This window comes from Amphibalanus amphitrite, unplaced genomic scaffold (assembly GCF_019059575.1).
Source record: "Amphibalanus amphitrite isolate SeventyFive unplaced genomic scaffold, NRLGWU_Aamphi_draft 000258F_arrow, whole genome shotgun sequence".
NCBI classification, from domain to species: Eukaryota; Metazoa; Arthropoda; class Thecostraca; order Balanomorpha; family Balanidae; genus Amphibalanus; species Amphibalanus amphitrite.
The window spans coordinates 346232-361624 of NW_024881753.1; the positions used below are offsets into that span (position 1 = coordinate 346232).

General features: G+C 52.4%; 1 protein-coding gene across 1 annotated transcript; it reads left to right on the plus strand.

Moving 5' to 3' along the window:
* Positions 1 to 652: 652 nt before the first annotated feature.
* On the plus strand, positions 653 to 14645 carry LOC122386657 (homeobox protein Nkx-2.5-like). The gene is made up of 4 exons (XM_043376063.1): positions 653 to 1766; positions 10548 to 10675; positions 11647 to 11802; positions 12588 to 14645. Exons 1-4 carry the CDS (start codon positions 1150 to 1152, stop codon positions 13211 to 13213), a joined length of 1527 nt encoding a protein of 508 aa, XP_043231998.1. The 5' UTR covers positions 653 to 1149; the 3' UTR covers positions 13214 to 14645.
* Positions 14646 to 15393: the final 748 nt, after the last annotated feature.

Below are 15393 nucleotides of genomic sequence, written 5' to 3' on the forward strand. Positions count from 1 at the left end.
GTCACGGAGTGTCGAGCCATGCCATGGCATACCGGATGCATGTCGTCCGTCCCGGGTATGGGCTTCTCCACCCCATGTCCCCTCCCATTCTGGGTATGTGCCTCCCCATCCCGGTAAATGCCGTGTCCCATGACGGATATGTGCCCCACCTATGTGCTGTCTGTCTCCGTTATATGCCACCCATACCGACTATGTATGCATTGTGCATCCCATCCCAGTATGTGTCGCAATGGCCATCCCGAGTATATGCCGTCCATCTCGGGTACCTATGTTGATGTGCCGACTGCCGCCTATCCCTGGTATGCGCCGCCTATATACCTACCGACTGTGTGCCCCCCCCCCATACCGACTGTGAGCCCCCATCCCGGCTACGTGCCCCCCCCCCCATCCCGGGTATATGCCGGCCATACCGACTATGAGCCGCCCCATCCCAGTCATCCGTGATATGTGCCCCCTATATACTGACTATGTGCCATCCCGTAGTCGGGGCGACTATGTATGGGCCGCCGTGCCGTTCTGTGGCCGGCAGACGGTTCTGTTTGCCCGGCCATCCGCGGCGGGCGGCCGATAGGCGCGGATCGGCAGGCCACTATCTTATCTTATTGACTGGCGCCTCTGCCAGTGTGTCTCTCAGCTCACCTGGGGCGGACTCAGTCGGGAACCGCCGCCCGGTGGGCACTGGTCAGCGAGCGTCACGGAGCGGTGTGACGACACGTCACGGCTGTGACGGCTGCCGACACTGCGAGTCATAGAGGAAGTGTGACGGCTTGAGAAGGTCGGGACTGTGGGTGAAGCTGTGACGACACTGTGACACCACAGAGCCTGGAGGGAGAATCGTAACCGACGGCGGAGAGCGGCGGTGACGACAGACTGGGAAGAGGAGCGGTCAAGGTTTCCTAGTTGGGGACAGCGGCTGGACTCTGGACTCTGAGAGGGCAGAGACAGAGGGAATCCACACAGGAAGCAACGCCGTCGCAAAAATACAAAACAGTTTTTGGTTGAAACTGTTTCCGGCTGGCCCAGCTGAGGTGAGTTTGGCTCTGAAGCCGGCGGACCGCCGCGGTCAGAGCGGTCAGAGCGGGTGACCGGTGAGGGGTCGTATCTGACGGTGGGGAATCACGTCTGACGGTGCCGGCCGGAGACTCACTCATGGCGTGTGCGGCGGCCACCGAGCCGGCCCGGCAGGAGATGTACGCCTTCTACGACGAGCGGGCCGCGGTGCCGGCTGCCGGGCAGATGCCGCTCACAGAGTTCGGCTTCATGCCGCTGGAGAACCAGCCGCACCAGCACACTGAGCAGCTGCACGGGGAGCATCAGCAGCATCAGGAGCATCCGCAGCACCAGGAGATGCACCCGGAACATCAACAACATCAGGAGATGCACCCGGAACATCAGCAGCACCAGGAGCTACATCCAGATCATCAGCAACATCAGGAACACCACCAGCATCACCAGGAGCATCCTCAGCACCAGGAGCTGCACCGCCAGGAGTCGCAGCAGGAGCTACAGCAGGAGCGGGCCGACCTGCCGCCGGAGCCGTCAGAGGTAATGCACCCCGAAATGCACCCTGAAATGCACCCCGAGATGCACCCTGAGATGCACCCGGCAATGCGGCCCGAACACCACGCGGAGCTGCACCCGTCGCACGCGCAGCAGCACGCGGCGGCGGCCCACTACTACTGGTCCCAGGAGCAGCAGATGCACCACCCGCAGCACCACGGCCAGCCGCTGCACCACCCGCAGATGTACTCGGAGGAGGATTACAGGTGAGGCGAGGCCCGGAGGCCCGGAGGTCCCGGTCGGCTGAGGAGGCCTCCTCCGGCACGGAGAGAGACGGAGGCCTAGGCTGGTCCATTGTCCGCGCTTGTCTAGGGGGTCTCTGTCTTGCTGCTTCCGAAGTTTAGCCGAGGGCACAGCAGGCCAGCGCATAACTGCGAGAGAATGCCGGGAAGGTTTGCTTTGACTGTCTTGGTTCCATTGTCTGGTCGGATAACTTTAAAATGGTGTGATATCTTATAAGTACCCGTTTGTCTATCGGCTCTCATCCTATCGCTAGCGTGGTGTTGAGTTATCATGCTGAAAATTATTACCAAAGTTCCTTTCTTTCGGCTGCCGCTTTTCCCGTACCGTACCACGCTGTTTCCTAGTTGTGCGGTCCTTACTTTATGCATTCGATTTTCTCGTCAGTAATGATTCGAATATGCTGCGTCTATTTGCTTGGCTATTCATTTTTTTGTGGATCACGACAGTTTGCAAACGATGTCGTGATTTCGTCAAGCAGCATTTAGCCTACGAACTGAAACTAAACGACCAACTTATCCAACGCAATTGCATTTGAAGTTACCAAGCACGCGACTCTCCAGAGCGGCCGCAGTGCCGCTGCCGCTCGGGTCCGCGGTAGTCGCCCATGCCCGGTCGGCCGAGGGTCCAGCCCTCGACCGTCCAGGCTGGTAATCCAGTGTGAGACTCTGGTTCTTGGACCCAACAGGTCGGCAAATTTCGCCTATTAACCACATTTAAATTGACCGCTGGTGCAGACATTCTGCATGTTACTAGCTCTGTAGGTGTTTATTTGTTTGCGTAAATATTTTTTTTTTGCAAATTTTTAGGAATACATCCCCACCACACTTTTTTACCATCAATAAGTTATCATTTTTGTTTGGATCAAGCATCGTTATGCCTAAAGCCTTCCATGTTTAACTTCCATACTCTCATGGCCGGATAGACGGTCTAAAGGCCTGGCTACACTATGCGTTTTCTTCGTGCGTTTTTTGCGAGTTTGCGGGATTTGCGGAATGTCGTTCTAGAAAGAAACGACATTACGTTTTTTATATGTTTTCATATAAACTTTTGATTAACATAAACGTTTTACAAACTTTTATGTAGATATTAAAGAAGTTATATTAATAATAACTTTTTCTAGAACGATATTACGCAAAACACGCAAACTTGCAAAAAAAAAAAACGCACCCAGAAAACGCATAGTGTAGCCAGGCCTTAACGCGTTGCCGTTAGCCACGGATTGTTTGGTCGGGAGCAAAACGTATTACACGGAGAAAAATATTTACTCCGCTAGGTGGGGTTCTGACGTCCCAAATACAGTACCTATATTGGAGTAGATTTTCCCTTTGTTTTGGAGTTTTATCCATTAAACTCCATCTTACCGGGTTCCAATACTCCAAACAGTTATGCATGAGGAGTAGGAGAACTCCCAGGCTCCTTCATTTACTCTGGTACTTACATCAAATGAGATACTTAAGTTACTCTGCCTCGTCATGGAATACTCCAAAGTTAGTGGTATATAAACACCCATAAAAGGAGTTTCCGAATTAAGGTGTTTGTAAATCCTTCGGGGAGTAAATATTTTTATCCGTGAGTTTGCTAATTTATTTGGCGAAGCTAGAGCTAACGAGGCTGTCGAGCATGTAGGTGCATTTTTCTCCTTTTCTGTGGACGTTTTGCCTTTGTTATTCTGTCTAGAGTTCAGAATGTTCTCTGATAATATTATCGATATACGCGCGCACTGAGCATTCACGAGGTCCAGGGTAACGTCCTAGAATTGTTTGTGGTCACGTGTCCGAAAACAAGTGACGAGTCACGTGACTAGTGATGCGTTCGCTGACTGGTGTTATTGTAGGCCTGGAATTGCGTCCAGCTATTTGCCAGGTGCAGAAACAATTGTTTTCAATATAAGCCTCATAACATGAAATTATAATACAAGAAATCTTCAAATGCCCCCTAAAAAGTAAAAAGTCACTCTGGTAGACTGAGCCGCGCTCTGTTACGTCTACCCGTAACCGCTCACCCTGTGTACCTAGTGAATTGGAAAATAGCACCGCTTAAGAGCGTAGCATTCAAAAGTCGTCAATCGATTGCGCCTTGACAGCCGACTCAGGCACCGGCCGACATTACGCTAGACAATGAATGAGGCATTCCGTAAGGAATACTTTACTCAGGCTAGACCAAGCTAATGTCCGGTCGACCCGCCGACCCGCCGACCCAGCCGATCCCTCGGCGGCAGGCCGTCTGTCCCTCCTCCTGTCCCTCCCACTGACCTCTCAGCCACCTGTCCACGTGTCTCTCCTTCATCTGACCGCGTCCCAGCGGCGGCGCGCGCTCTGTGCCCCGGTCGCGCCCTTCGCGGTCTGTTCGGAGGCCGCTCGGAGCCTCCTGAATAGCCCCAAACGGCACAGAGTAGCGCCCGAGCGGCAACAAAGGCCGACGGACCGACCAGTGGTCGTGCCGTCAGCCGGGGGCTGCCGCCGCCCAGCCGTCTGCCCCGTGCGCGCCGGAAGGATTACCCCCGGACCCGGCGGCAGACCGCAGCGCTGGTCAATGGGGGCGGCGGGTCTTTGATCGGCCGCCAAAGGACGTCCAACAAGGACTGAGGAAAGGTGCCGCGTCTTCGACACACTGGTGGGCACAGTTAGGCGCGTCTCAATTGGCGATTTGTCGACGCGGAGGCTGGTGAGTGGCCTCTGCAGGGTTGATCGATGATGTTACACGAGAACACGTGTTCTCTATGTGGTGCCATTTCACCGGATAAACAGCGCAAACGAGCATACCTAAGCGAATCGTTTATCAGCGAGTTAGGTAAAATTATTCGTAAGAACACCCTCGTTATCTGACCTTCGAGAAGCGCCAACTAGCTGGGTCAGCTCTGACTTACCTTCGCCACGAAAGGCGTTTTGTTTGCGCTCTCACCGCGCTATGAAAGCGGCTCCGAGGGTGGCCGGAAACAACTTCAGCGCTCCAATCCTCCCATGAGCCGACTAAGCTGTTTCTCACCGAGTTAATCCCTTGGCCTCCCACGAAGTGCGCCGGCAATATGCCATCGCGCTGAACAGCGGACAGTGGACACAGTGGCGGTCGGCCAGTGAAGTCGGGGAGACCTACCGCCGAGCAACTGTTGACTGTGGAACAGCAGGGGAGACGACGTGCGTAGAGAGAGGGTGAGGGGAGAGAGAGAGGGTAGGAGATCAGAGGAGGACCTACCTATATATGAAGACTAACGAAGAAAGTCAAGCGTTGACTCGCAGTAAAGAAACTTGGCTTAACTTTGTAAAAAAAAAAGTATAAAGGAGAAAACTTCAAGAAGAGAAAAGAGCTGAACAGAAGATAGATATGATAAAGAAGCGAGAAGATAATGAGGAGTGAAGAGGGAGAAGAGGAAAGGAAGAGGCAATCAAAAGGAAGGGAGCGGTCCAAAAGGTCGAGAGAATAGTTAAAGTGAAGGTGAGGAATTGGGAGAAAAAGAGAGGATTTAGAAGTGAGGCAAGCAACTCAGAAAGGAGGAGCCGGAGGAAGCCCTCTGTCACCCGCCTGAAGCGGTCGGCGGCGGCGCGTCAGGAAGCCGGACGCCGAGTCGCCTGGTCACGTCCTGTGATACATCACCGGGTTAGTTCCAGTTCGGTGTGCCGGGTCGGTACCCTGTCCGCGGCCCGGCGCGACTGACAAATCGACCCTTTGACGGCGGCCGACTGCCGCGAGCTGCCGACCGGCCGCCGCCGGCTCCTCAATGGACCGCGAGCTGCCGCCGGAAGCCAGACGCACTGGAGTGAATGGGGGCCGCTTTTTGCCCGCTACAAATTGTGGATTTTGTTCGGAAATGGGAGAAAAGAGTGGTGTGCCTTTGACTTTAAAGGGCTTTTGAGGCAGGTGTGAGGTGAGCGCAAAACGGCGAGTTTTCATTGGCTTCTCTGTGCTTCTTCAAAGTCCTTTTTTACAGCCGTTACGCATTTCATTCATTGGTCCCTCCATGGCTTAATTTTCATTCATTTCATTGTCCATTCACCTTTTCATTTATTCGTGTATGCTGCATAAGTGCACTCACTTGAGCCTGCCGGTGTTTCGTTACGTTGGACTCCGACATGAACAAGCTACCTGCGCTGATTGTAGTGAAATATTTTCACATCTCTCGAGCTGCGAGTTCCGGCGGCTTACCGTGCCCCGAAAACATTTCACTCCCATCCAAATCCTACTGTACTATCTACCCAGAAAAGCTGCTATAAACGCCATTAGCCTCCGAAATCGGCCATAAACGGGCTCACTGGCTACAAATACCGGCTGCCTTTTCTGGCACTTCCCTCCTTCATTGCGACCCTCTAGGACGACACCAATCCTGATAAACGACACGGGACGACTCGGCGTCTCGTGAATCACCGGCGCCTCCTCTCGGCATTCAGGGCGGTCACGTTCGTCGCTGTGACCTGAGAGACGCGATGGTCCCGCCCGAGACGGTCCGTTCGCCTCTCCCGTCTAAGCTCCGTGAGAAGACGAGGTGGGTTGGAGGAGCGGCCGGCCGCCTGTCCTGCCCGTGACGGCCGACCGGACGGGCCCATTAGCACGAGACGGCCGCCATTGTTGGGTGAACGGAGAGATGGGCCCGTATCGCCCACATCAGAATACAACCGAGATTGAATGTGAGGAACTCGGCTTTGGCAAATGTTTGCCTTATGATAGGGCACAATGATACTATGGTAATCGTATGGGAATAAGTGACTCGTTCATTGCGAGGTCAATCTCGATGGTTCCGTTCGAGAAATCAAGCACATCGATGTCCATTCCGTAATTCATTCGAAACGCGCTGTATGTCAAATAACTAGTTACCAATTTTCCTTTTACGAAGTCATTGGCCGAGATCCTACCATTTCTTTCAAGGCCGTTAAATTTCAAAGGTATAGGCAGTCAAGGGCCGTTAAATTTCACTTTGTATAGGTATCCACCAGGTGGGCGGCTATACTGGTCCCAGCTGTGGCTCATAACCCGCCCACCGCCGACCCGGCCACTTTTGTCGCCACTTTTACCGCCACTTTTCCCTTCCTTATTCATCGCTCTCCCTCACCCGTCCCTGCCCCGGTGGGCCGCTGTTTTTCCACTGCACGGCCTTGGCGCGCTTTTACTCTGATCCTAATGATGATTGACTTTGTGAATGGCCTGTAAATGACGCGCCGCGCGGGGCGGGGGCGGGCGGCAGCGCGCTCACAGAGAGGTGTGGGCGCGCCTCACGGTGCCGGGGCGCTCCAGCAGCCGGGCAGGACCGGTGAGCTCTAATCCCGCCCCTGACCGGGCTGTGGCGGTGCCCAGATGGCTGTCGCTGCTCACTCAACCCTAGCTCTAGCTGAGGAAACTTCTCCACCCTCTCCAACTTTGAGGTTCAGGCAGCAAAGGTGGTGCCTGAGCTAAATCAGAGACTTGTCCAATCCCTAACTCGCAACCCAATATAAGCCTTCGACTGGTTAACTTGGCTACGGAGACGCCGTATCTCACAATTTCTTCCACTTCAACGAATAACAGACTCGGCAGAAGAAGTATCCTATTGAAACAACACCTTCTCATTTCCTATCCAGTCCACGCTTGAAGTGGACTCCAAAGCTTCCCTGTAGCTATGTTTATTAAGTGGACGCGTTAAAAAATCGTCACCTTTCGTAAATGATAATGTTGACAAATTGCGTACCTTCTTAGCTGTATAAAAATTTGTCTTCCTCTTACGGTTAACGATTGAAATTAATGAACATCAAGCAGTAGCTACACCATCTCGCATACATAGGCACACCACCCCTACTTCTTGCTTGTACCATTCATCAAACAGCATTCCTTCGAGCCATCCACAGGACCCCTCTCGGTATAACGGCTCTATCGCATTCCCGGCGTGTTTTCTCGAGTTCGCGAACCACCGCTCTCGCCCGCACACAATCTCACCAGTCCATAAGCGAGTGCTCGTCGAGCAGCAAGCTTTACCGATAATACGCCAGTTGACATCACAAGGGCCGCGTGTTATAAGCACCGGGATTAGGTGTGAAGCGGGCGGGATTTCGGCCGTAGTAATGCGGCAGTGAGGCAGTGGAGGACATGAACTGGCGACTAATGATGGAATTCGCCAGCTGGGCGTTCACAATGGGACGGGGTGTTCGTATTAATTGACCAGCTGTGTGCGCTGGTGGCGGAGAATGGGCCAATGAAGTTGTGACGAGTTCCTAGGTGTTGCCGCCACGCCACGCGGAGAGGTTTAGCGGCACACACCTGGGATGTAGACGGAGACTTCAATGGAGCGCAGGAGAATAGCACCGTCCAGCGGCCGGTCGTGCGGCACAGCACAGGCAGGCATGGGCTATCCGCTATACCTACCATTTTTGGGAGGAATGCGAATTGCTTACATTTATTTGGTATCTGTTTCCTCTCCTCGTCTTATTAATAACCCGTTGAAATAATGCATATTTCATGCACCTGATTATCTACGGAAAAAGAAACATTGTTGATGGCACGTAAAAACGTAAAAATTGCATTGTTGAATTGAATTTAAGACTACAGTTAAACTACGTCCTGCATGTGGAGCCTCTCAGTTACCACTCTCAAAGATATTGGCAATTGGCAGAACCGGCGATAGCAAAGTTACCCGTTCTTTCAATAAATAATTTTGGTTCATCGGCATAGGCGGCGGAACGGGGGGGGGGCACCGGGGCACCGTGCCCCCCTTGATTTTGGCATTTAAACATTAGACCTATGGGTGTTGCATGGGAAGAATGGGACCAAAAGTCGGCAGTGCCCCCCTTAATTGAAGGTGTTCCGCCGCTACTGTTCATCGGTTCATTCATTTTGGTTTAAACGGTTCATCGGATTCATTACAATGTTCCAATAAAACCTACGGCCTAGTGATAAATGAATGATACCGATCATTAATATCAGAAGTTGATATTAGAGCTACCGGCCACTCGGCCTCCCACCTGAGAGCCTCAGCCGGCCTCCATTCTAGCTGCACCCTCTCTCCCGCGGCTCTCTCTCCGCTTCCGGAGGATTGCGGCGCTGTGATTGGTCGGTCCGGCGGCAGGCCCCGCCCCCCGGCCGAGTGGCGCCCACTCGGCTGCCAAGCAGCTCCTCTCGAGACTGAGACAGGAGGGTAGAGGGGCTGAGAGAGGGGATAGAGAGGCTGGGAGGTGGCGGAGAAGAGTCCGGCAGTTTGTGAGAGAAGTGACGCGGGTCGGGAGTCGGTGTCTGAGAGTCGTGACTCGAGGGTCGGCACCTGAGAGTCAAGGGCGGATACTCGAGAGTCGAGAGTCGGGACACACATCTTTACTAACGACAGTTTTAGTGCTTCGTTGTTTGGAAGTTCAAGAAAGGCTAAGAGGCTCGGTAAGAATAAAGCAACACGGACTGAGTTCACGTGATACCCAACTTGCCCAGCTACTCTACCTTGATTCTTTTTTAGACTATTTCCTACAAAAGGCTGTCTATTGTGTGCATGCCTTCCCGTGGTTCGTTTGCTCAATTCTCGACTCCTCTTTTTCTGATGTGTAAACTTCTGCTAACGAGGACTCGATTCTCGTCTGTTGCGGAAATGATAAGGGAGTTTGCGGTGCATTTGTGTTGAAGTGGGTTGCATGCTTTGCTCTTCTCACTTTTTAGCCCCGTCATAAAGGATGACATCAGATTTAGCTTCCTACTCAGTTGCTCTTGACAAGTACAACAATCGGACGGAACAGTATCGGCGGAACACCTTCAATGAGGGGGGGGGGGGCACTGCCGACTTTTGGTCCCATTCTTTCCATGCAACGCCCAATGCCCATAGGGCTACTGTTGAAATGCCAAAATCGAAGGGGGGCACGGTGCCCCGGTGCCCTCCCCGTTCCGCCGCCTATATGATCGGATTACAGTAGCGGCGGAACACCTTCAATTAAGGGGGGGGGGGGGCACTGCCGACTTTTGGTCCCATTCTTTCCATGCAGCGCCCATAGGGCTAATGTTAAAATGCCAAAATCAAAGGGGGCACGGTGCTCCGGTGGCCACCCCGTTCCGCCGCCTATGAATCGGAATGCCTTTCTTTGGACGTGAATGGTGTAGGTAATTGGGTGTGCAATTTTTTAACCATCATTCATCTAAAACGTATTAGTTTGAAATTGATGGAGCAACAGTATTCAGCCTATATGCCCATCATCTCAGGTTGAAGCTCAAATGATGTATCTATTTTTTATCCTGTACGAAATGGGCGCTCCACATGTATGCCCGCCTTGGGTTAAGTAAATGTGCGGATTGGAATGTCAGCATTTGTGTGTGTGTAATTGCTTGGAAATTATTGGGCGTTTTCATTAGTTTTGCATGTCGGCATGATGCATAGTTATACGCATGGTGTGGATGTCTCATGCATGTTGCATGCATCTATGTAGGTATGTCTCGTCTGTATCTGTGTTTGTGTCTGTATTTGTAGTAGCTTCACTTTTGGTTATTTGATATAACGGTTAGCATTCGTTTTCATTCTTGGTTTCAACGTCAAATTCCCGTACTTTTAGCACTTCAGCACAGAACACTCTTGGCTTAGTTTTTTATATTCATGGGGATCTTCAGCTTTTGTAACTGTTTCTAAGCTTCGGTTTTTCTAAGCCACAAATATCTAATTTTCTCCATTTATTATTTCTGAATCTTTTCTTGTGTCTCCAATGACAGAGCGAGGGGTTTGTGTGTTGTTTGTCAGTTCGTTTGTTTGTAAACACCGTTCCTACCTCCCTGTTCGTCAGGGTGCATGAAGAATGAACTGTTCGTCTCTCGTTTTGCAGGCAGTTTGACATGAAAATGACAATGTCCGGCTCGAAAACGTCGAGTTTCAGTGTGCGTGACATATTGAACCTGGGAGAGGTGAAGCCGCCTCCGATGGGCGCGCACACCCCGCGGCCGCCGGGAGAAGGTCAGAGAGGGGCCGGGACCTCACCGTGTGTGAGGGTGGGCTAATACCGGTGGCGGAGGGGTGATCAGCATTCAGCTATCAAAGAAATAATATGCCTCAATAAGTTTCACATTATAAGTCTCGCTTTTGGTGCAAGGTAAAATCCTGATTCGGTTTAGTGCATGCCTTTTGACTTTCTCTGCATGTTTAGTTGCCCTTTGGAGTAAAATTTGAAGCCTTTGGTGGTGGACTCGCTTTGATGGCACCCAATTAAATAATTGCACTAATTGCTTTGATTGCTGTTAAAGGTGCGGCGGTGCCCTATAACCGCTTGACTCCTGATGAACCCAATGAGCTTCAACTCCTAAATATCCGAGTACACCTGAGTTTGCATGGTGCCGATCGTTCCCAAAACCTCTGTATTCTCCCACCTCACGCCAAACTCTCTCCTAAATGTCCTACCCTCATCTGAGACTCATACACGTATAACAATGTCCAGACCACTCCATCTCACCCCGACCCCGCTCTCGCCCACTCTGGGCCCGTTCTCGCCCCTATCTCGCCCCGCTCTCGGCCCTACCTCGCCCCGCTCTCGGCCCGCTCTCGGCCCGCTCTCGGCCCTATCTCGCCCCGCTCTCTCCCCTACCTCGCCCCACTCTCAGCCCGCTCTCTCCCCTACCTCGCCCCGCTCTCGGCCCGCTCTCTCCCCGCTCTCGGCCCGCTCTCGGCCCGCTCTCTCCCCTACCTCGCCCCGCTCTCGGCCAGCTCTCGGTCCGCTCTCGGCCCGCTCTCGCCCCTACCTCGCCCCTACCTCGCCCCGCTCTCGGCCCTACCTCGCCCCGCTCTCGGCCCTATCTCGCCCCCGCTCTCAGCCCGCTCTCGGCCCGCTCTGGGCCCGCTCTCGGCCCTATCTCGCCCCTATCTCGGCCCGCTCTGGGCCCGCTCTCGGCCCGCTCTGGGCGCGCATGTAGCATGACCGCGCTGTGTTCTAGTGGGCATGGTGGCGGAGGAGTACGGCGGTGCCCTGTACCCGGCGGCGTACCCGTACCCGGAGGAGGGGTACGAGTACCGTCAGCCGGCCGGCGGGTACCGCGCCGAGTACTACGAGCCGCGCTGGTTGCCCGCCGAGGCCGCGCCCGTGTACCCAGGTCAGTTGGGTACCGAGGCCACACCCGTGTACCCAGGTCAGTGGGAAATAATTCGTTAAATAGGTACACAAATTTTCCATTAAATAAATACTGCTTCCCAAAATAAGTACTCTGATCTAGAAACTGTCGAAAAACTTTTAACGTTTTGTAATAAATACTATTTTATAATATATCCTATTAGCATTTATTTCGAATCAAAAGTTTTCCGTCATTGAACAGCCCATATGTTATCACATTAACGAATTCTCAACATACAGCATGCGGAGCATACACAGACGCTCGTTCGATGCATGGTGAACAACATTTCACATAAATGGTGATGAGGTTTCGCAGTGTGTGACAACGTCAAATTAATATGACACACTGAGCTGCTCCGTTAATCCCACATCATTTTCTGACCCGCCCCTGTGTCGCCATGGCTAACGTGACTACAGAATGAACGCTGGGTTCCTGATGGGGCTGGAGAGCAGTATCTGACAAATTCTGCCAGGTCCTGCGCAAAGGTGTAGATACATATTTGCAATCAAGGTGACCGGTGGGCTACAGTTTCGTCGAACTACTTTAGTCAAGTGCATCTTGCAAACGTGCCCTCATTGGTAGAATTTAATGTAAAACTAACGGACCTATGAGTTGTCAGTTTTGGTGTGCAGAATAGGAAGAATTGTTTATTGTTTACTATTGTTTACTCCCGTTTATTAGCGATTAGCAATATCACCGTGTGCGCTCCTTGCAACCCATTCAAATAGCTCTCAATGTTTGACCGTGTAACTCTCTGTGTTCCCCAGCAGAGCCCGTGGAGCCGGCCGTCGCCCCGAAGGTCGAGGGCGACTCTCCGGGCTCGCCGCCGCGCTCTCCGGTCGACGAGCGGACGTCGAGCACGCCCGCGCGGCTCTCCGACATCCCCGCGACGGTGCCGACGTCTCGCGCCTCGCCCTCCGAGGACGTCGACGAGGCCGACGAGAAGGAGAGCGGCGGACGGAAGCGGAAGCGGCGCGTCCTCTTCAGCAAGACGCAGACGTACGAGCTGGAGCGCCGGTTCCGGCAGCAGCGCTACCTGTCCGCGCCCGAGCGGGAGAACCTCGCTAACCTGATCGACCTGACGCCCACCCAGGTGAAGATCTGGTTCCAGAACCACCGCTACAAGACCAAGCGCGCCACCCAGGAGCAGGGTCACGAGCTGCTGCCGCTGCCGTCGGCGGCACGCCGCGTGGCCGTGCCCGTGCTAGTGCGGGACGGCAAGTCCCTACCGCCGGCGCCGGCCGCTGGGTACGGCCCGCCGGCGCCGTACCCCGGCCACGAGCTGCTGCCGTTCCCGCCCGGCGTACCGGGCGTGCCCGGCGTGCCCACCTCCGTAGTGGCATCCATCGCCAGCCTGCCGGCCTACAACCGGCCGCCCTACCCCTACTGGTGACCTGCCGGGTCACTGAACATTTGCTAGTGACCGGCCAGGTCATAGAACCCTTACTGGTGAACTGGTGACCAGTAGCCGCACGGTGCTCCAAAACTGCGGCAGTAGTGACACACTGCCCGATCTCAGGTTGGCCAGAATGACAATCGTGACGTGGCTGTGGCGAAAAGCCCTCCAGTGGCCGGCCGGAAGCGTTACGTTGTTGTCTGTTGGTGCGGTCGCCGTGCATTTGCGAATGTCGCCCGTTTGGACACGAGCCTTAGAAGTTAGAACATGTGGAAGTCTCTGGTGCCTTTACAAACCGCCTCCGTTACGTCGTTCTCCCTCGAGCTTATGCAACATTGCCAATGGAACCGATGCTAATCACTTGTCTTGTCTACTTGTCTATTTATCTTTATCTTTTGATTAACACTTGGTTAGATTTTTAACCAATCGACTTTGCTGTCGTGGGCTTATTGTTAGGTATGCGTGTCCTAGGTATGCCTAGGTAGGTATGTTAACTTCAACATTTTCAAGCCCATGACGAGGAAGACATTCACTGTTCATGCTCTGTATCTAATTAGACATCACTTATCAGCGACTGCTTACTATTCCCCCGCTTGTTCCCTCTTTCTTCGTTTTCGGGCCAAATGAACTCTGACCTTTCATCATCGGAGCGCCTTAAGTTATTGACCTTATAGTGTGACCACCCTAGTCGCTCAAAGGTTTGTTCTGCTTTCCAAAGTGCCATGGATGTTACGAGATTTTAAATCGCTTCTCTTCTTTCTTAATTGCACCGTGGCTCTGCAACAGTCGCGCTGACCCCTAAAACGCGACCCCGCTGCTCGCGATAAAGGAGTCGCGGGCCTTTAACGTACAATATTAGTTGTTCTGGCTGGCTCACTATATTGTAGTGAGCACCGGAATAATGTGATATTATGGTGTAGCTTAGACGGGCAATTGTTTGCTGTACGGAATGAGTGTGTCGCTTGCTGTAAGACGCGGAATAATTGGGCATGACAGTGTTTTGACATCGTTGTGTTACCTTGGAAAATTGTCAAACGATATTGGCATCACACATATCAAAATGTATGGTAGTGGCGTAATGGTATGAATGTTCAATAAGAAATTTTGTTCGCTTGTAACCATACCTATCTAGGTTGTGTCTTGTTTTACCATTCACTTGCAAATAGACATTTTGTGAGATCATTGCTATTGAGTATGCATATAGAAGCTGTTATTCGGTTTCTGCATATAATTTAAATGCTTTATTAGCCATGCATCTTTGGACAGCTTAGGCATTTTAACTTAGCGGCATGATCAGTTAATGGCGACATGGATGAAAGTGAGCACGGGATGCTACCCTTAATTGACCATTGTGTAGTGAGCATGTTGAACGCACGACTGACTGAGTGAACAAACAAAATATAACTTATCAACGCTGAACTCGATAAAACTGCGTTTTGCTATGCGAATAACGAGATATAGTTACCTACAAATGCATCATTAACCTTATGTTTAAACCGTCAATAGTAAAATCGTTTAAACGTTTTTCTAACCCTCGCCCGTAGTGGTGTTTTGCCAGCCGCGAACGGATAAGGGGGGGGGGGGTCCGTTGCCCCCTCCCCCTTGCCGTTTCGCCCCTGATTGAGCTAGAGCTTCGTGGAAAAAACGAACGTGTTGCCCGTGACAAGAGGAAGCCGATGATGCTCAATTTTAAGGTCCTAAGTCCGGTTGACCTTGGTCAGGTCAATAACCCAAAAGTCGGGAAAATCGGGACCTGTTAGAAAGTCGTAAAGTGTGGCTGCTGTGAGATTCTTCGGGGTGCTAATCACGAATATCATGTTTGTTTTGATCACAGATGATGTCTTCTTGCATTTAGGCCAGGTCGGTCGGGTCAGGTCAGGTCAGGTCAACCAGTAGGGGTCCTGCCGGGCATTCGTAGTACGTGTCATTCGCCTCTGACAGCTTTCGTTATAAGGCACCAAAACTACTTCATAAATGTTCAAATGGTTGCTTAATTCGAATTCAGCTAAAATACTTGCCTAGAAACATGTAAACCTCGAAAAAGTGAACCGAGGTCAGCAAAGGTCAATGACCTGACCTGACCTTCAGGTGACCTCGACACCCACCCTAATGCATGAGACCAACATCGTATCACATATTGGATGGTTTGAAACCACGAAAAGACTGCTAACACGCGG

Bases quoted from the DNA above. Each gene is read 5' to 3' on its own strand.
- LOC122386657 (XM_043376063.1), top strand. From the start codon at position 1,150: ATGGCGTGTGCGGCGGCCACCGAGCCGGCCCGGCAGGAGATGTACGCC. The intron at 10,676-11,646 runs GTCAGAGAGGGG...GCTGTGTTCTAG, and splicing joins CCCGCGGCCGCCGGGAGAAG to TGGGCATGGTGGCGGAGGAG. The intron at 11,803-12,587 runs GTCAGTTGGGTA...TGTGTTCCCCAG, and splicing joins GGCCGCGCCCGTGTACCCAG to CAGAGCCCGTGGAGCCGGCC.